The 23336-nt window shown below is 34.8% G+C and overlaps 1 protein-coding gene across 1 annotated transcript; it reads right to left on the minus strand.

Moving 5' to 3' along the window:
• Nucleotides 1–106: 106 nt before the first annotated feature.
• Nucleotides 107–23133, minus strand: LOC108672972 (phosphorylase b kinase gamma catalytic chain, liver/testis isoform-like). The gene is given in 10 exon segments (XM_047881599.1): nt 107–202; nt 394–555; nt 4364–4432; nt 8282–8379; nt 9916–10022; nt 11109–11138; nt 21399–21635; nt 21915–22035; nt 22598–22726; nt 22974–23133. Coding segments are annotated over 10 exon segments (1170 nt in total). The 5' UTR covers nt 23095–23133.
• Between the last annotated feature and the right edge of the window lie 203 nt (nt 23134–23336).

The raw sequence follows: 23336 nt of genomic DNA on the forward strand, positions 1-23336 counted from the left end.
ACAAAAAATTCTCATCACATAAAATTGTGCAGTCGCTAGACCACTGGAGAGGCCATCTCTCTCAGTGGGCCCCTAGATGTACTGGCCCATCTCTCTCAGTGGGCCTCTAGATGTACTGGCCCATCCCTCTCGCCCACTGGGCCTCTAGATGTACTGACCCAACCCTCTCGCCCACTGGGCCCATCCCTCTCGCCCACTGGGCCTCTAGATGTAATAAATAGGGTGATAAATGTGATAAATAGGGTGATAAATGTGATAAGTAGGATGATAGAGATGCCGGTCCAGCACCTGTGGGAGATAAATGGGATAAATAATGTTATAGAGAAGCTGGTCCAACCTATTCTATTCTTCAAAAAATTTTCAAGTCTCAGGAGACAAACTCTGTACACCCACCTTCCTGAGCGCCTTGAGTCTGTAAGGGTCCACTCTGGCAGTGGCAAGGGACAGCGGTTCAGGCGTGAACCGCAGTCGCTGGATCCTGACCATGGTTCGCACCACGAGGATGGCGAACTTGAAATGCTTACGAGCGTTGAAGGTTTTCTCCAACTTGACGTGCTGCTCGAACAAACCAATAAACTTTACTCAATCATGGGACAAAGGTGATACAATCAAGGGCAAAAGTTACTCAATCATGGGACAAACGTTACTCAATCATGGGCCATGTGTGATTCAATCAAGGAACAAACGTTACTCAATCATGGGCAAACGTTACTCAATCATGGGCAAACGTTACTCAATCATGGGCAAACGTTACTCAATCATGGGCAAACGTTACTCAATCATGGGCAAACCTTACTCAATCATGGGCAAACCTTACTCAATCATGGGCCAAAGGTGATTCAATTATTAGCTAAACGTTACTCGATCATGGGCCAAACGTAACTCAATCATGAGCTAAACGTTACTAAATCCTGGGCCAAATGTGATACAATCATGGGCAAACGTTACTCAATAAAGTCCCAAACGTTACTCAATCCTGGGCCAAGGGTTGCTCAATCCTTGGTCAATGGGTTACTCAATCCTTGGCCAAGGGTTACTCAATCTTGGGCCAAGGGTTACTCAATCCTTGGCCAAGAGCTAGTCAATTACATCCTAAATGCTTACATATTATAAAATTGTATATTTATAAACACATATTAGATAGAGATAAGAAATTGAGTTCCGAAAAGACCTTGGGAAATGGCAGCTCACCTCAAGATATAAGCTGCAGCAGTCAAGCCGTGGCGACGAAATAAGTTTAAGCAACTAAAACACTAGTTAAATCAGTTCAAGATATAGATTAGAAGTTAAGCAACTTATAACACTAGTTAAAACAGTTCAAGATATAGATTAAAAGTTAAGCAAATCATTCTAAGCAGTTGGTGAATCATTCAAATCATTCTAAAAAGTTTTAACTTGGAAAGTTAAAAAGTCAATGACCAGAAAATATAATTGCAAGCAGCTTGAGAAGCGCAAATGGAGATATGAATATAGAATATAAGTTTAAGCAATTCACAAAATATATTAGAAGGTAAAAAAAATTATTGTAAGCAGTTGGTCTGGACAGCTGAGGAGGGCTTAACAAATTGATTTTAAAATATTGGAAAAGATTACCTATTATATAAGGTGTAGGAGCGGCTTGAACCAAGGAATGTTTTAAGGACAATCCATAAACGTTAAGACAGCATAAAGATACTTATACACCAGGGCCTATACTTTTAAAAAAAGTTAGGAGATCGTATGTTCATGAACCAATCACTGACGGTCTTTCAAGCAAAATACACCAATCATATAGACAAGAAAATAGTGCATAAGTACTTACGTTCACTTAGCGAGTTATGAAAGTATGGCCCCAGGACACTGCAGTAGTAGCGGCAATTAAACATTTAAATACTAACTGCGACTAATTGTCACGCTACTGGCCTTGTGTAAATGGTTACTGTGTCTTTCTGTGGCCAGTAGCGCTTTTACACAAGGCTAATAAGGCCGTGAATAGTGGCGGTTAGCATTTGATAGTTGACTGGCTGCCACTAGTGTCTAAAGTATAAAAGTACTTTTCCTGGGCCTATACTTTCAAAAAATGTTAAGAGATCGTAAGTTCATCAGCCAATCATTGGCGGCCTTTCATGCAAAATCCAATCCACCAATCATAGACAAGAAAATAGTGCATAAGTACTTACGTTCACTAAGCGAGTTATGAAAGTATGGCCCCTGCACCGATAAAAAATAGCTGAAAATTTCGATACGGTAACTACACGAGAAATGTATTGTGTACCAGGTTAACTGAATCGTAAAAAATAAAGAATGAATACAAATATTGTTATCAAACAAATAAATTTTCAAAGAAGGCTAATAAATATCGCATTACGAACTAAAGAGAAAAACTACGTTTATTGTGTGTAATGCTATATTAATTCCAACGACGAACGTGCTCGTAAATGTGCAATACGAGTATGAAGTGAGTACAGCAGTATTTTTACATTCATAATAAAATGCTCGGAAATTTTGGCCTATAACTGAATAAGAGACAAAATAATGCGAGGAGAAAATATAGTTCTAAAGAGCGTACATTGAAATAACTATACATGCAGTGGGCAGGTGCAGAGGAAAGCTACACTACAAGAAATAAAATTAATTTTCAGGTGAAAGGGGAAAGCTATACTGGAATAATAATAATCAAATAAAATTGGAAGGGAAAGCTACACTAGAATTATAATAATAATTTGCAGGTGGAAGGGGAAAGCTACACTAGTATTATAATAATAATTTGCAGGTGGAAGGGGATAGCTACACTGGGATTTATAATCAATGGGCAGGTGGAAGGATAAAGCTACAGACAGTACCTACCCAACACGAATATGAAGTTGAATTGCCGTTGATTGAACTATGTGCCGTTGAAATTTACGTCGATTAAACGTTGTTTCACCGTTATTTACCTAGAGAGATGGAATTCCGACCAGACGAATAACGTTGATATAACGATTAATCGACGTTAATTCAACGAAACAACGCTTAATTTAACGTCAGATATCTTGTAGGAACGGTCTCGAGCAACCTTACCTGAGAGGCAGCATTAAACTCTTAACCGTACACGATAACGATTTCAACCGTATAGGTAATCAAATTGCCTTTACGGTCAATTCAGGCATATGATTTCTTGTAATGCTACAGGTTACAAGATTTCTACATTGTACCAGTAAAAATTCGATGAAAATTTTCTTTTGTCTTTGGAAATTATTTTGAAAAGGATTTGAGAGTGAACGGATTATTAACAAATTAAGATTTTTTTTAATAATAAGTTGCATGGCCTGTATTATTTAAAATAACGAGTCTTAAACTTCATGATTAGCATCAAAATAGATTTATAGCGCAGGATTTACTAATGGCCCTGGGATAACTTATCCGATTCATGGTTCTTGTTTGACGTATAATTGTTCGCGTTGTGTTATCTTCCAAGATTATTCATCAGTACATAATTAATATGCCAGTTATATTTAAATTTGGTGTAGTTAACCAATTAATTCCCGGATAAGATGAATAGTTTTCGTTTTATTCTTCATCCAAATTTTCATAAATAATATGCGTACTATAAACAAAAAATTTTATGAATAGAAAACTATCGTGCTCTCGTGCTCTCTAAAAATTTCAATACACTGCATAGCCACGAAAAAATATGTATTTTAACGTAATATTCCAGATTTTCTAACGCACGATAAAGTGAGCACAAAAATATAATTTATTTCATCAAATAATACAAAATTAGTTTAGTTTTTACGACCGTCTGCCCTCACTGAGCCCTCGTCGGTGGCACACTCAGAAAAGAAATGGGGCATACACTGTTAGAAAAATTACCGTCAAGGGTATTACCGGCATTTCAGTGGCCAGTCGGCACGTGAAAAGAAACACCGTGTCGCCGTTTTTATTCTAATTTAACACTATAAATCCGTAAAACATCTGATAAAAACGGCGAAACAGTTTATTTTCACGGGGCGACCGACCACTAGAATGCCAGTGGGACCGTTTTTTCACCGTTTTTTCTAACAGTGTATTGTCCAAATAGTGACACACTTTCTCCTCGCAGCACCGACACGTTCTATTGCCGTGCCAAATTGGATCAAGAAGACCCAAACAAGGGCACTATTTGGACAAAGACAAATCACTATTTGGACAAAGTCCCATTCATTTAAAGTTCATTCAATAGGGGGAAGAACTTTCCCCCTATTCCAAGTAACTTCCTTTAATTCCAAGTTCCTTGAAGGAACTTTAATAGTTCCGTCATTCATTCAAAGTTCCTTCAAATAGTGAATGGGACAAAGTGCCCATTCACTATTTGGACAAAGTCCCATTTCTGCCCGAGGGCAGAAATATAATAATTCGAGGTCACCTTAAGGGGGGGCGGTGAGCCGGGCGCTGTATTGCTGATGTCAGCGGCAGAGGGGCGCCGTGCGGCCGGCTGACAGGGGGCGAGATAATACAAGGAAATCGCTCAGAAACTTGAGGAAAACCAGGGAATAAATTGCTCAGGAATTTGGAAAATATGGAACAAGTCGGTCAGGATTTGGGGAAAACAGGGAATAAGTCGTTCAAAACGTGGTAAAATAGGAAGCAAGGCACTCAAAACTTGGAACATTGGTGTAAAATTGCTCAAAACTTGTGGAAAACCGGGAACAGGTCGCTGAAAACTTGGAGAAACAGAGAGCAAAGCGTGCAGAATTTAGCAAAAGAGGGAATAAGTCGCCAAGAAAGTGTTAAGGAAAGAAATATGAACATTCGGCCCAATTGTCAACTGGTCGGAAATTTTTGTATAGAGCAAGTAGCAGCAGGGGAATGTGAATTCAGAAAAATGAGTGGGACTTTGTCTAAATTGCGATGCACATTTTGCATATGTGTGTATGTCATCCTGATGGTAGCGCATGCCGAAGGTAAACTTTGTTCAACTTCACACTAATGTTTCCGAATGGTGCCACATGTCCACGCTCACCTCATAAGCTGTATATGGACCAACTTACTCCTGCCAACCTTCTCATGGCCTAACCTACACACGTTGCAACATTTCTCCACCCGAAGAAACATAAGCGGACCTAGCCTATCCTCATTGGCTGCTGGAAGTTAGAGAGGCGGGGCAAGTGAGCAGGCAAATGCAGTGATTGGCTGCAAGAAGGGTGAGAGTCGGGGTAGCGTGAATAGGTTAGGCCAGAAAAGGCTAGTCTGAAGAATATGCGTGGGGCCAGAGGCAGTAGTGCTTGCTTATGATCGAGCATATTCAAGTATTGGCTGAAGACCTATACGGCGTTATTATATATGTGAGCTGTGTGTCACTGGTCTAGATTTCGGTGTTCCAGAGTAGCCTGCGGCCTCTAGCTCTGGAGCTAAGTGGTTATTGCACGCTTAGGCTGGGCGTTGGCTTCAGGGCTTATTAATAAAAGTTTAATTTAAGAAATAATAAATCGGACTTTATTTTTATATAGAGTTTCAACAGTTTTTCAAGTTTTCTAAAAACTTCCTTTTCAATTACACTTAGGCGTCGAATAAACGGATTATTTTGTCTAATAGCTATTGCCTCCGCTATTCTAAGGTCTAATACTTCAGAAAAAGAATGAATGACAGAGAAGCAGTCGGATATGTTGTTGGGAACAGGGCTGTTATGGTCTTCAACGACCAGAGTGTAGACCAGACCAGAGACCAGAGTGTAGATAGCCGAAACGTTAGAATATATGGATTTTTATTTCAGAACTGCGATCGTGTCTTTTTTATCCAGAATCATTATTCTACGCCTAAGTGTAATTGAAAAGGAAGTTTTTAGAAAACTTGAAAAACTGTTGAAACTCTATATAAAAGTTTAATTTGTAAAGTTTAATTTGTAAAGTTTAATTTGTAAAGTTTAATTTGTAGCTCACGGCAGCGCCTTTATCTTACCAATTTTGCTCGGCAAAAAGGGCGTATCACTGGTCTCATGTCCGCACTCTGCTCGTGCTATTTGTACGTAAAGTGTCTCACTATTTGGACAAAATGATCCATTCATTTTTCTATGAGTGGAAGGCTAACTGCAACACGACACCCGCGTACTAGACTATATGTATTATCAACACAATTTTCAACTGTTTCATATTGGTGCATCATTGTAACAACTGTAATAATACTGCAGTGTTTATATGGAAACACAGATAACTTGAAAATTTGTCAGGTTAACTTTCGGTTTTAGAAGATTAGTGCGCACACGAAATTTTGGTTTGATATTTCTCATCTGTGAATATGCGGGAAACGTACAACGTTAATAAAAACTCGGTGTGATGTTAGGACGAGAGAAGATGTTGGCAGAAGAAATTTGAAAGGGACAAAACACGACAAAAATATGGAGCATACAATATTTCGTGTGAAGAAGAGCAGCAAAAGAAACGATGAAAATTTGAAACGAGATCAAAGGCATTAGCATTTAAAAAAAGGCAAGATGCGCGAAAAATTATTAGACCTGGCTCATTTTGGCAGAGCTAAGCAGTTCAAGTATACGAAATAGCAGCGGTTTAATCAAGGCTCAATCGTGAACCAATTAATTCAATTATTTTATAGACCGGTGAATAAGTGCGCGGAAGCTGTCGGCGGTGAATGAAAGTTACTATTGAGAGTGATATGATCAAAAGAGTGATACACTTTTTGCGTTTTCTGGGTCATCCTGACCCAGTTAGGGTTCGTAATAAGGTGTATTATTGTTCTCTGGTTGTATTATATTGTAGTTGTATTAAAAGTTGTATTATATTGTCCGTTCTCTGGTCGTGCTGTGAGTACGAAATTGTGTCACTATTTCGACTAGCGTTTGATGCCGATCGAACCACGGCTTTTATTGCATTTATTTAACTTGAGACAAAATGAACAACTTCTTGGATACGATGATTACAACTCGGCTTTTTGAGTTGTTATTTCGGTAACAATTTAAGTGTGTAATGACATCAATTAGAATCATGGGAGGCAAACAGGCGCAAGATGCCCTAGTAGCTTCATTACTATAGTGGCACCTAAGCTTATCTGCTTATGGGCATTCACTTGGATGTCTCTATTATTTTGTAAATGTTTTTCTTTTTCTCTTTTGAATTGTAACTAGAGCTCCTTTGTGAATAAAAATCAATCAATCAATCAAAATCAATCAAACAATTACAATAAAGATCAATAAGTAAACTGGGTAGTATGTGTGAATGAGCAAGTGCTGCTTCATGCAATCATTCAGTATTCAGTAAAATCTCAATTTATGACAAAATTAATTCTATGCCAAGGTAGAAATGCACGTGTCGTGATAAACATTACTATACAAAATGCACAAAGATCAACTTAAAAAGACAAAAAATGAAGGTGAATACGATAATAATGGAGAGAAAAAAATGTTCGGATTAGCCATCTTCCAAATGATGGTTAAAAATAAATTTTCTATGTAAAAAATAGCATCGGAATGTCAAAAATTTCTCGACAAGAAATAACATTCACGCAAACTTACCTCGTCTTGCAGATGTTGCCCATACATATAATGCTTTGCAGAATAACCATAACGTCTGATACTCCAACATCTTTGAAACCTTAACATCTATGCTTATAGTGATCCAAAATTTTTAACAATCTACCATTAAGATGTAAAACATTCCAGTCAGAAAATCACGAAGCGTGTTATCTTATACAATGATGAAACAAAACACTTTATCCTGCGGAAGATTATTGTCGTATCTCAAGTTGAATTATTCATTCCATGAAACTATGAATATAAAAAATTAATAAGACTCATTAGCATGATTGACATTAGAGCTAATCGCTCGTAAATTATTCAGCGTATCTGAAATTAGATTCAATACGTTCGCGATATAGTCCAACGGTTATTTCTGGAACCACAAGTTCATTACCGTATTAATGGCATAATGATCAAAGTAATTCAATGCTGAATGATGAGTTAGAATCATTATATAGTTGATAATACGACAACAAACACAGAGGCACATCACGGCGAACTGGAAGAATGAATGTAACAATTAAGCATGAATGAAACAATAAAGAATGAATAACAATAAAGTATAAATGCAACAATAAAGAATGAATGCATCAATGAAGAATGAATGTATAATAAAAAAGTGTCAAAATTCAGAAAAAGGACGAGTGAAAAGTTCGCAGTACAAGAATAAAAAGGCCGGTCAAACTTGCGGATTAAAAAAATTGACTTTGCAATTGATAGCGCATTGCTATCAATTGTAAGTAATAAAGATGAATGTAGTAATTCAAGCGCATTGCTATTAATTGCAAGTAAGAAAGTATGTAATTTAAAACTTACGACAAGCTGGAAGAAGGGATGCTCGAAGACCTCGTCGATTGTGATGCGCTTCTCAGGGTCAACCACAAGCAGCTTAGAGATCAGGTCCTTAGGAGCGTCTGTTGGGCGTGAACACTTTGCTTGAATTTATGGCTAATGTATTTATTCACATATAGGGGTTAGCCAAAGTAAGGGAAACATCTGACATTTTGATATCTTAAGTTTTTGATATATTTTAAACAACGAAAACGTGGATGATAACGCGGATGTCGTGGGTTTAGAGGCGGCGATCCATCGTGGCCTGGGACTGCTAACGTCCCAAACAAATACTAAGGATACTAAGGATACTAAGCATATTTTTATGTTTTATTGTTGCTGCTAATTGATATTTTATTTGCACAGATATTTTTTGTAATTTTTTGTGTCTATAACCTAACCTATAACAAATCAATGGCAAACCTCTCTGACTTTCAAAGAGACAAAATTTTTGGTGCCCGTATGGCAGGTGCTAGTGTGACAGAAACTTCCCGAATGCTTGACGTTTCTAGAGACGGCAGGTGCCATTCTGATGGCAGGTGCCAGTGTGACAGAAACTTCCCGAATGCTTGACGTTTCTAGAGGTACTGTCTCAAGAGTAATGACTGCTTCACTGTTACAAAAATTACCGTTAACGGTATTACCGGCGTTTCAGTTTCCGGTCGGCACGTGAGAAGAAACACCGTGTCGCCGTTTTTATTCTAATTTAACCCTAGAAATCCGTGAAACATCAGTTAAAAACGGCGAAGCAGTTTATTTTCACGGTGCGACCGGCCACTAGAACGCCAGTGAGACCGTTTTTTCACCGTTTTTTTCTTACAGTGTATACAAATGCCTCAAAACGATTAGAGTGGTGTAAATACCTCTAGAATTGATCCTTCGAAAAGTGGAAAATGTGATTTTCTCTGATGAATCATCGTTTTCCTTACTTCCAGCCTCCGGCCGAGTCTACGTTTGGAGACAGCTAAAAGGCTCATTCAACCCTAACTGCCTCCTCCCAACCGTACAACATGGCGGAGGGTTTATCCAGAATCCCACAGCTAATTTTCGAACTTAATAAATTTTTAAGACAACAAACGCAAGAAAAATCCTATTCAACACATAATTCCTACATAACTCGGTATAAAATTAAATGAAAAATGCAATTTAGCAGCAGCACTGACCGGTAATGTCATCCCACTCCGGGGTGTGCAGCGAGTAAACTAACTAAACTTAAATAATTAAAATAACAAACCGTGAAAAATCCCATTCAACACATAATTCTACATAACTCTGTATGAAATCAAATGAAAAATACAATTTAGCAGCAGCACTGACCGGTAATGTCATCCCACTCCGTGGTCTGCAGCGACTAAACTTAATTAAAATAACAAACCGTGAAAAACCCCATTCAACACATAATTCCTACATATGAAATTAAATGAAAAAAATATAACTCAGTACTCACAGAAGTGAGTGACAGAGAGCGCATTTTCTCGTCGACGAAAACTTGAGCTCACGGACGGACGGACAGACAGACGGACATGGCGAGCATTTTTGCATCTAGTGCATTTAACATAGTGCATTTTTTCCATAAATGAGAAAATGCGTTAAAAAGGCAATTTAGCAGCAGGACTGACCGGTAATGTCATCCCACTCCGGGGTCTGCAGCGAGTATTTGCCCTCCATGATGTTGCGGATCATGACCATCTGCTTGCGGTGCCAGAACGGCGGACACCCCACCAGCCTGTAGCACACGAGTGTCATACAAGTCCCAGGTATATTATAAGTAACTTAATACATATTACCTTATTAAATAACTCAGTACCTCATTAAATATCTCAGTACCCTAATAAAATGGTTACCGCGGCACACGTGTTTCATACAAGACCCAGGCATATTCAAGTACCTTAATACATATCATTACCTCATTACCTCTTTAAATTTCTCATTACCTCATTAAATACCTCACTAACTCATTAAATATCAAATTACCTCATTAAATATCTTAGTATAGCATAATAAATAGCATTACCTCAATAAATACCTCATTACCATATTAAATACCTCATTACCTCAATAAATATAATCACCTCATTAATAGGTACCTAATTATCTCAATAAATATAATTACCTCAATAAATATCTCATTACCTCATTAAATATCTCATTACATCATTAAATATCTCATTACCTCATAGCCTCATTATATATCTCATTACCTCATAACCTCATTATATATCTCATTACCTCATTAAGTACCTCATTACCTCATTAAATATTTCATTTCCTCATTAAATTCCTCTTTACCTCAATAAATATATCATTACCTCATTAAAGATTTAATTACTTCATTAAATACCTCATTTAATATTTCATTACCTCATTAAGTACCTCATTACCTCATTAAATATTTCATTACCTCATTAAATTCCTCTTTACCTCAATAAATATCTCATTACCTCATTAAATACCTCATTACTTATTTTATTACCTTTTTAAATACCTCATTTAATATTTTATTACCTCATTAAATACCTCATTACCACTGTTTAGTCATCATTCACCAATTAAATAAGTTATTACCCAGGTTACCTAGAATTCCAAGGCTAATATACGAATTAAAGTAATTTTAATACAAGAAAGACTCGGTAAAATTTCTTTTCAACATATAACTCCTGTTCAACTCCCGTTCCGAAGTTTGATGCTCTAGCCATCAAACAAACAAAGAAATATTAATAAAATAATAATAATTAATAATAATAATAATAATAATTAATACTAATATAATAAATAATAATAATAATTATAATATTAATAAAATTATACTTACAATGTGTACATGATCACGCCGCATGCCCACCTGAAAACCAGTAAATGTTTTATTACCATTAACATTTTCCTAGTTTTATTTTTTAACAAATTTCCAGTAATTTATAAATAATTTCAATCAATTTATTTACGCGAAAGAATTTGCAAAGACAAAAGTCGATCGAGACGAATCAATTAATAAATATATATTATTAACGATAAGATAAATAGTAGATAGGTTGTAGTTTTCTAATCTATGTATGCGTGCTAGCCGGGAATGGGCATACAGGTTATTCTTTAACTATTTAATAATGAGATACTTACGTGTAATATTAAATATTATTATATATTTATTATTAAGTACAATATTTATTATTATGTGCTTGTCTGTGGGTCTGATGAAATATTTACGAATTAGAGTGGTCTACAAGTCTACTGGAGAGACACTTACGTACAATATACTGGCCTGCGGGTCTACTGGCGAGATACGTAAAGGTCTAATAGCGTGATACATACGTTACAACTCCTGGTCTGGGGTCTAATAGCGTGATACGTACAAAATACAACAAATAACAAAAAGATTGCAGACAGTAAAGTCAACGTGCAGTTTACAAACAATGTAAAACGTTGAGCTGACAATTCACGAGCAGTTAAAATAGCGAAAACAGGAATGACGAATAAAAAAAGAAAGGTTAACATCTAATAAAAGAGATCTGCAAATGCAAAGAATGAAAATGGTTCTATAGTAAAAAAATTATTTAAAACCTGTTTCGTGGCCTGCAAACTGCATATGATTAGTTTCAGATTAATATATTTAATTAGCAAAAGAGGGAAAATATGGATTATTGAGAAAAAATGTAAGAAGTTTTTCTTTATTAACGACGAAGAAAGCTTACTCACATGTTCACCTCACACATGTTGCCTACTCACATGTTCACCTCACACATGTTGCCTACTCACATGTTCACCTCACACATGTTGNATTGATTACATTTATGTTATATTGCCGCAATTGTTTCGTTTACAGCATTGATTACATTTATGTTATATTGCCGCAATTGTTTCGTTTACAGCATTGATTACATTTATGTTATATTGCCGCAATTGTTTCGTTTACAGCATTGATTACATTTATGTTATATTGCCGCAATTGTTTCGTTTACAGCATTGATTACATTTATGTTATATTGCCGCAATTGTTTCGTTTACAGCATTGATTACATTTATGTTATATTGCCGCAATTGTTTCGTTTACAGCATTGATTACATTTATGTTATATTGCCGCAATTGTTTCGTTTACAGCATTGATTACATTTATGTTATATTGCCGCAATTGTTTCGTTTACAGCATTGATTACATTTATGTTATATTGCCGCAATTGTTTCGTTTACAGCATTGATTACATTTATTTTATATTGCCGCAATTGTTTCGTTTGCAGCATTGATTACATTTATATTATATTGCCGTGAATGTGCCTTCGTTTACAGCATTCAAGTTATATTTCTGTAATTGTTCCTTCGTTTACAGCATTGATTACATATAAGCTATATTGCCGTAATTGTGCCTTTGTTTACAGCATTGATTACATTTATGTTATATTGCCGTAAATGTGCCTTTGTTTACAGCATTGATTACATTTATGTTATATTGCCGTAATTGTTCCTTTGTTTACAGCATTGAAATAATTTGAGTTATATTGCCGTTATTGTTTCTTCGTTTACAGCATTGATTACATATATGTTATATTGCCGTAATTGTTCCTTCGCTTACAGCATTTAAGTTACATTGCCGTAATTGTTTCTTCGTTTACAGCATTAATTACATTTACGTTATATGGCTGTAAATGTGCCTTCGTTTACAGCATTCAAGTTATATTTCCGTAATTGTTTCTTTGTTTACAGCATTGATTACATTCATGTTATATTGCCGTAATTGTGCCTTCGTTTACAGCATTGATTACATTTAAGTTATATTGCAGTAATTGTGCCTTTGTTTACAGCATTGATTACATTTATGTTATATGGCCGTAATTGTGCCTTTGTTTACAGCATTGATTACATTTAAGTTATATTGCAGTAATTGTGCCTTTGTTTACAGCATTGATTACATTTATGTTATATGGCCGTAATTGTTCCTTCGTTTACAGCATTGATTACATTTATGTTATATTGCCGTAATTGTGTCTTTGTTTACAACATTAATTGATTACATTCGTGTAACATTTCCTTCGTCAATTGCCTATTTGTACAATTGATAGAGATAGATGGTTATTTAGGTATGGGCAATTACATTTTCCCGATTTTTCTTCAATGGATGACTTTATTATTACACATTTAGACGAACGAATAATAATTGAATGTTTACGATATATACTTTTTTAACGAGGAATGTGCATTTTCTAAGTACAATTTAGTTTTGTGGGTTTCAATTACGACCCAATTAACAAATGGGCTTCATATAGAATCACCAAACTTGCATCTAACAATAAAAAATTTTGTGTGTACGATAAACCAAATGGGAATCTATAGGCAGACCAAATACAGAAACAAATTGAATGCAAAAAAAAAATGAAGACCAAAAGTTTCTTCAATTGATATCAAATTTCGTTTGGATCTCGGATGCAATTCGTTCGTTGGGATAAATTTGGTCACTTTACTTGGATAAAACAAGTAAAATATTTAAATGTATGTTTAGTGTATGTGATGAACGTGGGTATGAGGGATGAAGGGTGAAAATAATGTCTTAGATAAGGACAGATATATACAAGTGGAGAGCGGAGAAATAACAAACCAACAGAAATGCAAAAAAAAAAAATATTTAAAGATTCGACACAGCTGGACAAGATTACGGTGAAAATTAACAATAACAGCAAAAAACATGAAATATTAATAATTAAAATGAAAAAATAAGAACTCCAGATGAGAAGAAAAAACTAAAATTCAAGCAGAACAAAATGAACCAAAATATCAGTAACGCAACAGATATTGAATAACTATTGTCAAATACACAACAAAAGTGTTTACAAGGATTAGAAAAGTGAGTCTTAAATAAAGGGAATGTATTTCGCGTTAATGTAAATGATATAAATCTTCAGCCAAATAGTAAGCTTCAATATTAAATTAACCACGTTAAAGTTACTGTACAGCGTACACTGAGTACACGCTATGTACCACTTTACCTATTTATTAGCCGCCAATGGGTTACATTACTAGCATTTGATTATCCTTTTTGTATAATAATTAATTTAAAACAATTATTTGCATAATAAATAATTGTTTAAATTAATTATTATACAAAAAAGGATAATCAAATGCTAGTAATGTATAATAATTAATTTAAAACAATTATCATTTTGAATAGGTTTATAGTTTGTAAGCAGTTGGCCGCCGACACCAGGTCAGTGACGCGTTTTCTACTGTTGCAAATATTAAAAAATTAAAAAATAACTTTAAAAAACTTGCAAATAAATTAACCTTATAAATATATAAGCCACTGTCAAATGAATAGTAAAGAAGTGTCAATGCCGAGACTACAATAATATACTATATTAGATTACCAATATATATGAATATTTTATCATGTGAAATAAAATTTTTGAAAGCATGCACAATAAGCGTTATTTGAAAACATGCTACGAAAAATACAATACATGTAACGGCACGTCAGAGAATGATTAAAAGCATCTACACCGATTAAATCATTTATGTTAATGCAGAGAGTAATTACAAAACTATTTATATATACATGCATACAGGATGCGCCAGAGAAACTTCATCTTTTACAGAGAAAAATGCGTTTTTACTGCGCGAAAACGAATTTTCACAATTTGTCAATTTATTTTCTTGAAGTTTTGAAAACAAGAAAAGAAATCGCTTTGAGCCAAATCTGGAGAGCAAAATTTGTCAATTTTTGACGATAACAAATAATTGTACGTCTTAGATGCACCCCCAAAATAAAATTGAAAAAGAGGGTTTCCGATTTTCGAGTCGGTTTAAAAAAAAGAAGACTCAAACTATCGGACGAACCCTGCCAGCTTTTGCCATAAGATACACTCAGAAAAGTGAAGGGGTCAGAGTGTCCGAATAGTGAAACATTTGCTACACGTAGCACTGATACACTCGTATGTCAAGCTAAAATGGATCAACGTTACCCATTCAGGGACAAAAAAAACATTTGTACTAGTCACACTCGTTTATCTGACGGCAAATTGTATAAAAGGAAGTTTCTCTCACGCACTTTGTACGTAAATCATGCATTACATCAACACAACACATTTGAATAAAATAAACACATAACTTTTCTTTCAATAAATTCAGAAATTAATAAAATAGAACGGCGACCATTTAAAATAATCACGCAGGGATGCAGCATGCGACTTACCGACATACCGCAGACTCCATAGTTATTTATATTAAATATATCTATACAGAAAAGTTAATGGGTCGTAGTGCCCAAATTGTGACACTTTCTTACGAGATGCCTGTCGGAGACCACCACTGCCGTGTTTAAAATAGATCATCATGATCCCTTCCCTCAAGGACTTAGCTTATAACACTTCTTAACTGTAGCAACATCAGCCACAAGCCACCAGACCATTGAAGTAGACCAATCAGCCCACAGTAAAACAGCCTGCAATGGTATTCCAAGAATCGTCTGCCAGTGCGCGAAAAAATTCTGCCAAGTTCTAAAATCGCACGCCGGAGCGTTGCAGTAAATTTGTGGACCGCCAACAACCCGTCCATATTCATCCTTTGCATTGAATCAGCCCTCGGTCGAATTGCGATAAATTTTGAAACAGAACTATGCTATCTGAAACCCAACCTCAGATGCTGTGAGCTAAAAGTTACGTAATTTAACGAAGCTCCGTAAGTCACTCGTCGGCGGACGATAGATTTTGGAAAAGAACTATGCTATCTGAAACCCAACCTCAGATGCTGTGAGCTAAAAGTTACGAATTTAACGAAGCTCCGTAAGTCACTCGTCGGCGGACGATAGATTTTGGAACAGAACTATGCTATCTGAAACCTAACCCCGGATGTTGTGAGCTAAAAGTTACATAATTTAGCGAAGCTCCGAAAGTCACTCGTCGGCGGACGATAGATTTTGGAACAGAACTATGCTGTCTGAAACCCAACCCCGGATGTTGTGAACTAAAAGTGACCATCTGGTGATCCACGGCAGGTTTCATGCAGTTCCACTGGCGAGCTGGGCTGATTGATCGCAGTCCGTTTTCCGCTAGTTACAGTTAGAGCTAAAGTCAGGGTATGAAGTGATGATTCGATGCAACGTTCAGTGGTGGACGATCATTACACTCTGGGCTATTCGCTTCAGAATATTGCGGCGTAAAGCTCATGATATCTAAAGCAAGATGATGTCATGGGCTGGTTACTGACGGCAGGATTAATACGCGGCTGATTGGTGGCCTTACTGAAATATGCTAGGCGTTCTATTCAGGGCTGATTGGTGTACAAAATTGGTGGTGTACGGCTGCGCTCCCTAGTGATACACTTTTTTACATAAGGAGCACGATCAGATAGCAAACGTAGCAATGATATACGGCCATTTTGCCGGGACAAACTTGGTTAGGATGACGCATAAAATGAGTAAAAAGTGCAATGTCTCACTAATTTCTCCGAGTGCAGTGTAAATATTCTATTGCGCAGGCTTATTATACATTAAGTACAGGCTGTGTAGTACTCATGTGATTACACAGGCTGTGTTCCTAAGTGATCATACAGGCTGTGTACTCAAGTGAATACACAAGTTACACAGGCTGTGTACTCAAGTGATTACACAAGCTACACAGGCTGTGTACTCATGTGAATACACAAGTTACACATGCTGTGTACTCAAATGATTACACAAGTTACACAGGCTCCGTACTCAAGTGATTACACAAGCTACACAGGCTGTGTACTCAAGTGATTACACAAGCTACACAGGCTGTGTACTTAAGTGATTACACAAGCTACCCAGGCTGTGTACTCAAGTAATTACACAAGCTNTCTCCATGGAGCCAGGCAATGGGGAGGCACGTCCTCCAGAGGTACCAGGACCAGACACCACCTCGCTGGCACCAGGAGCAGGGGACGGCGCAACATCATTACCCTGCCCATGCTCTGGTATACGGCTACGTCTAGAAAGTAATATTAATTAAAGTAATTTAATATTAAATATTAAAAATGTCTATCGGTAATTTAATTTTCAATCTTCCAACACCTACGAAGAATATATATATACATATACATATTATATAATATATAATCCATATTATACTATATATATAATATACATATATATATTAAATATATACATAGTGTAGGTTATATCACATGTATGATTACCATATACAGTGACCACGATAATATTTAAATGTATTACATCCCAGTTAAAAACCCTAGTAAAATTTCATAATTTTACAATGTTATAATCGGCAGGGGTTTAAATGTGCAATGCGATAGGATGTTTTACAAACTTTAAAAAAAGTTTTTCGTTTTTTTTAGTTTCATTAAAAAAAGTAAAACTTGCATAACATTTGGGAAAATTTAAATACCAAGCGCAATATTGATGAATAATTCCAGCCATGTGATACACTATACAGTATATTTATACTAGCGTACCCGTACCAACTAATGCATTCAATTTAGCAGGTTGAAGTAAGATGATTAAAAACAGAATAAAAAATATACGGAATAAATTATATAAAGAAGGACGTAAAGGTACGAGAACAGTGGGTGAAAATTGAGAAAAAGACTAGTGATGACAAAATTATTGAACTGTTAAACAATGAGGGATTGAAATTATAATGATCGAAAATGATACTCGAATTATGATGCACACAAATTTACGGCGTAAATTTGTGAAAATTTTACGACGTAAATTTGTGAAAATTTTACGACATAAATTTGCGAAAATTTTTCGACGTAAATTTGTGAAAATTTTACGACGTAAATTTGTGAAAATTTTACGACGTAAATTTGTGGCGATAAAATGAACAGATGCTGCATATGAGATGAACCTTATAACCGCTTTACGATTCCATAAAAAACAAACGTCATCGCTTCATATTTTTATAGACGAATACGGTGCAAATCTTCTTCAAATTTCACGATCAATACCATGCAAATCATCGGATCAAGCATTATAATAATCGTGAATTTAAAAGCAAAGAAAACAGCCAGAATATTAACCATTACTTAAGAATGAAATGGTTCTTCATTCTTAAGAAATGGTTAATATTCTGGTTGTTTTCTTTGCTTTTAAATTCCTGATTAACCTGCGATTTAAGCAATCTATTAATTTAATTACTGTAATAATCGTTTATGGTATCATTGTCGAGATAAACATATATCACCAGAGCATAAATCACAATTAAATCATATTAAAAGCGTATTCCATTCGATTCAATATTTTTTCTACCTTTTAGACATAGACTTCAGCTTGCTCACTATTGTAGTACAATGAAAGACAGCAGTGAACCCAACCTCCTTCACTATTATAGTACAATGAAAGACAGCCGTGAACCCAACCTCCTTCACTATTACAGTACAATGAAAGACAGCAGTGAACCCAACCTCCTTCACTATTATAGTACAATGAAAGACAGCAGTGAAACCAACCTCCTTCACTATTACAGTACAATGAAAGACAGCAGTGAACCCAACCTTCTTTCTTACCAAACTCTTGCAGAATTTGAACCAAACATTGAACTTAACTGTATTTATTTTTAATAGCGAGGAATCCTATACAATGATCAGGGGCCATACTTACAAAACTCGCTAAGTGAACGTAAGTACTTACGCTCTATTTTCTTGTCCATATTTGGTGGATTTTGCTCGAAAGGCTGTCAATGATTGGCTGATGAACTTACGATCTCTTAACTTTTTTTGAAAGTATGGGCCCAGGGAAGTGTGTCAATATATGCCATACTTGTGTCATATAAATATGGTCTAGCAAGGTGGTTTGGAGGGCAGGAATGTTATTCTTTTCAAAATAAGTCCTTGGTAATGTACATACCACATTTCACCACTTAATGTATGAATATGAGACAGTTGTTTACCTTAACTACTTCGTTCAACTTACATTTTTAGAGCAGAGTTTATCTTTCTTCATCTGTTTAATAACAAAATAAGCATCCAGTATCCAGTGAAATATCAAGCAATTATGACACTAAGTTAAAATATTAATAGAAATACAAGTTTTAAGACAGAAATTAAGCTCAATTGTTTGTTGTAGTTAGTAAACCACTACCGTAGTCATCAATTGTTATACTCTACACAAGTGATAAAAGTGGAAAATTTAGACAGAAAACTACATATATTGCACATACTAATTTTTGAAACCAGACAGTAGAAGTTCATTTCCATAGGACTTTTTGACGTATGGATTTTTGTGGTGAGTGTGCAAGCTCAACCAAACCAAGTCACTTAAATCACAACCCAATTTAATGGTTAAACATCATAATCAAAGCACAAGCACATTATTCTGTTCATGAGAGTATTGCTACCAGAAGCAGTTATTTTCTATGGTAAAAACAATTAGTTTTTTTCTAAAGCCAAGCCAACCAAACCACAATACTGCCAACTCAACTAAACTACTTTTCAAGGATAGTTAACTTAAACCAAATATCTTCACAGCCATGGTTAACAATTGGGGAGATGAAGCACATTATGAGAACAAGAAGATGATGAATCCAGAAGCCAAGAATGAAATTAAATGTATCAGAACATAAAAAAAATGAAAAGTAATGATGATGTTGAATGTGATGTAATTACATGATTCACTTAAAGCCATTTAGCTTTGAATACTATTATTAAACTATTCCTTTTGCATTATCCCACGTTTAATTTTCCTATTGCATTCTTCTAATAAATTAATTTATTAAATAAATGTCTGCATTTCATGTCTTTTAAAGTTTTTTCCTTTATCAACATACAATATAAATACTTAATCCACCACAATAATATCCTGAAATTTTGTAAAGTAATTACAAGTTTTAAAACTATTTTAATTATCAGAACTTACTGGATTGTCAGAGTAAGAAGGCAAGCCTTTTTTATTTTTTGATTGTGTTTTCCTAGAAATAATGATATTGGGGAAAGAAAATTTTAATGGACAATTCATCCCAGAAAAAGATGGATCAATTTCTGAATCAAAATAATTTTTATGTCCCAGCAAAAATAAATACAAAGGGGAAAATATTTAGCAACATTACCAGTCACAACAGAAAAATTTACCCTCATATTTACAAGGAGACAAACCTTATAAAACGTAAATTTAAAAAAATTTATCATGTGGAAAACAGTTCAAAATGATTGATAACCAGAAATACTTTTCTGAAAGAATAAGAGTTTTGAGGGTTATATTTAAATAACATATAATATTATATTTAAATAGCATATCAAAGTCATATCTTGAATAACTGGACCACATATATACCTAATTAACATATCAGAGTCATGAATAGTTAGACAACAGGGTAATTATATGTAACAGAGAATATATTTTAGTGCACCTCAAATTTATTAAGTAAACAATTTTTCAACATACAGAACACTACTAGACACATTTTTTATTTGCCTCCCACCATGACAATGAATACAAATTCACTCAAATAATTTCCAAATGTTATGCATAATACAATACAAACTATTACACAATAAAAGCTCATTTTTTTCCATTTATATGTATATCAAATTGAATTGTAACACTAAATTTTAAAAGACCTCTTAAGTATATTTAGATAATAAATACTACACTATTAATGCCATCAACAAACTAGACCAAGATTTTACAAGAAAAAGTCTTCATTGAATACTACTCATGGAGCCATGAAAAACTAATATATATTAAAAGAATTCTACCTGTGCTTATCTATTAATCACTTCCATGAACAATGCACCTAAAATACCAAGACAACTACACAAATATTTTCCAGCACAATACGTATGTGGGGGATAAAGGCAGCAAATATAGGTGCCACATACTAGTCATGTGATTTGATATTGACATAAAGCTACTTCCTTACCTAGCTTGGAAATTAGTAGTTAATCTTGAATAAATTCTGAATTTCATTGGATACATATTTTTAGTCAGGTTTTCTTGAGCGCATTTACTTCTTACATTAAATAGGTACCTATCTTTCTAGTTATGTTATAAACATTAATAAAATTTAATTCTGTCAACATAAGTTACCTTTTCTTTTCTTGTCAGGTCTAGGCAACTTTGAATATTTCCTATTCCATGATTTATAAACCAGATGTATTGCCAATAAAATTCTATTTAAAAGTTTCATATGCATGTGTATTACAATATTTCCAATTCCATGATTTATAAACCAGAATGGGTGAGTAATTTAAAAGTTTGGAGTGAAATGTACTCACCCATCAATGTTTCCCCAGGTTCCAGAATTTTAGCAAAGCCAAAATCAGTGAGTTTGACATTGCAGTTGTCATCAAGAAGGATGTTTTCTGGCTTGAGGTCTCGATGCACAATGTTCTTAGAGTGGACATGCTTTAGAGCTTCCATAAGCTGCCGCATGATTGTCCTTGTTGAAAAGAGTAATACAAATTGATAAAACCAATAATTAATTTCGATGGATGTTAATAATAATAGTAATAACTAAGATAGATGGATTGCAGTTACAGTACATACAAGCTATAATTAGACGTCATATAAGAATAAATTGTGGTGAATCAAATCTGCCTTCATTAATGTTTCAACTTGAAACTATCCACTGATAAGATATAGGCACCAGTCAGCAGAACTTTATAAACTTGAAATATATAATATTTTGTTATATAGGTAATAGGCAAGACTCACTAACTTTGTTTTCTTCTCAGACAAGGTGACAACTGATGTGAGGTAGTCAAACAGTTCACCATTCTTGCACAGTTCAAATACCAAGAAGATGAAGGTTGATGATTCAAAAACATCATGGAGCTCAACTGAAAAGAAATAATTGATTACAAGAAAATTAATTAAAAATAATTGGAAGTAAGAGTACTATGAATAGTTATGATCTGAAAGGTCAAACAAAATATGAATAATATTGTTGCCACCAAGATGGAAAAAATATAACTCAGTACTCACTGCAGTGAGTGACCGAGAGCGCATTTTTTCATTGACAAAAATGTGAAGTCACGGACAGACAGACAAACATGATGAGCACAATAGTGCCTTTTTTTCCATAAATGAGAAAATCCACTAAAAATACCCCACTTGCAAACATATTTACCATTACCTACTGTAAATTGTCATCTACTTATTCAAATGCAATGGAATGAGCTCAGTGTTAGAAACCACTTTAGAACCATTAAAGTTAACTAAGAATTTAAAAGCAAAGAAAAGTCCACAAAAATTCATATCTTTATAGATATTCATTCTTTATAGATATTCATTCATTCATTCAATTCATTCTTTATATGCTCTTTATTCAGCACAATTAATACGTTAATAATTAATTAATACGTTAAGCACAATTTCTCTGCACTGTTTATTGCAACTTACTGATGTATGGATGTCCTGCAACCATGCGTAATATTTGAACTTCACGCTTTGTAGCTTCCAGTATGCTGTTGTCATTTGCATCACTCATATCAATGATCTTTGCAGCAAACTCTTGGCCCGTCTCTTTTTCTGAAATTTGAACAAATAATTAGAAGTGATTAAAGTTACATTAATTAATGACTTCCTTATGAATAGGATCAAACATTTTAATATCTCCAGTTGATGAAAATAAACAGAGGTTTTGGAACAAATATTATGGACACAATTAGCAGCATGCCACATATAAACAAGCATTTGAGCAATACAAGATGCATGTATTTTCAAGGGCAATAAATTTGTAATTTAATCAACCCCTGATCAATTCCAAGGAACTTACCAATACATCTTCTGACCACTGAGCAGCCTCCCCTTCCCAGGACTTCTTTTGGTTCATATTTGGAGTAGAACCCTCGAGCTGCGCTACGATCTGGTAATGTATCTCCATCATCTACAGCCATTACTGAAATCTTCAATTTTTTATCAAAGTAAATTATTAGGAAAATAAGTTAATTATTAATATTTATTAATAGGAATTATTAATATACCGTATATCACTATCACTAGTTGTAGCAGGAATAGTATTCAATAATTATTATGTCCCATGAAGATGACTTAACATGAACCCATGAGTGAGCCAGAACCATCTGGGCACGTATCATGGAACAAAATTTAATCATACCATATTTAGAGAAAAGATTTT

Source organism: Hyalella azteca, unplaced genomic scaffold (genome assembly GCF_000764305.2).
Source record: "Hyalella azteca isolate HAZT.00-mixed unplaced genomic scaffold, Hazt_2.0.2 contig8360, whole genome shotgun sequence".
Lineage (NCBI taxonomy): Eukaryota > Metazoa > Arthropoda > Malacostraca > Amphipoda > Hyalellidae > Hyalella > Hyalella azteca.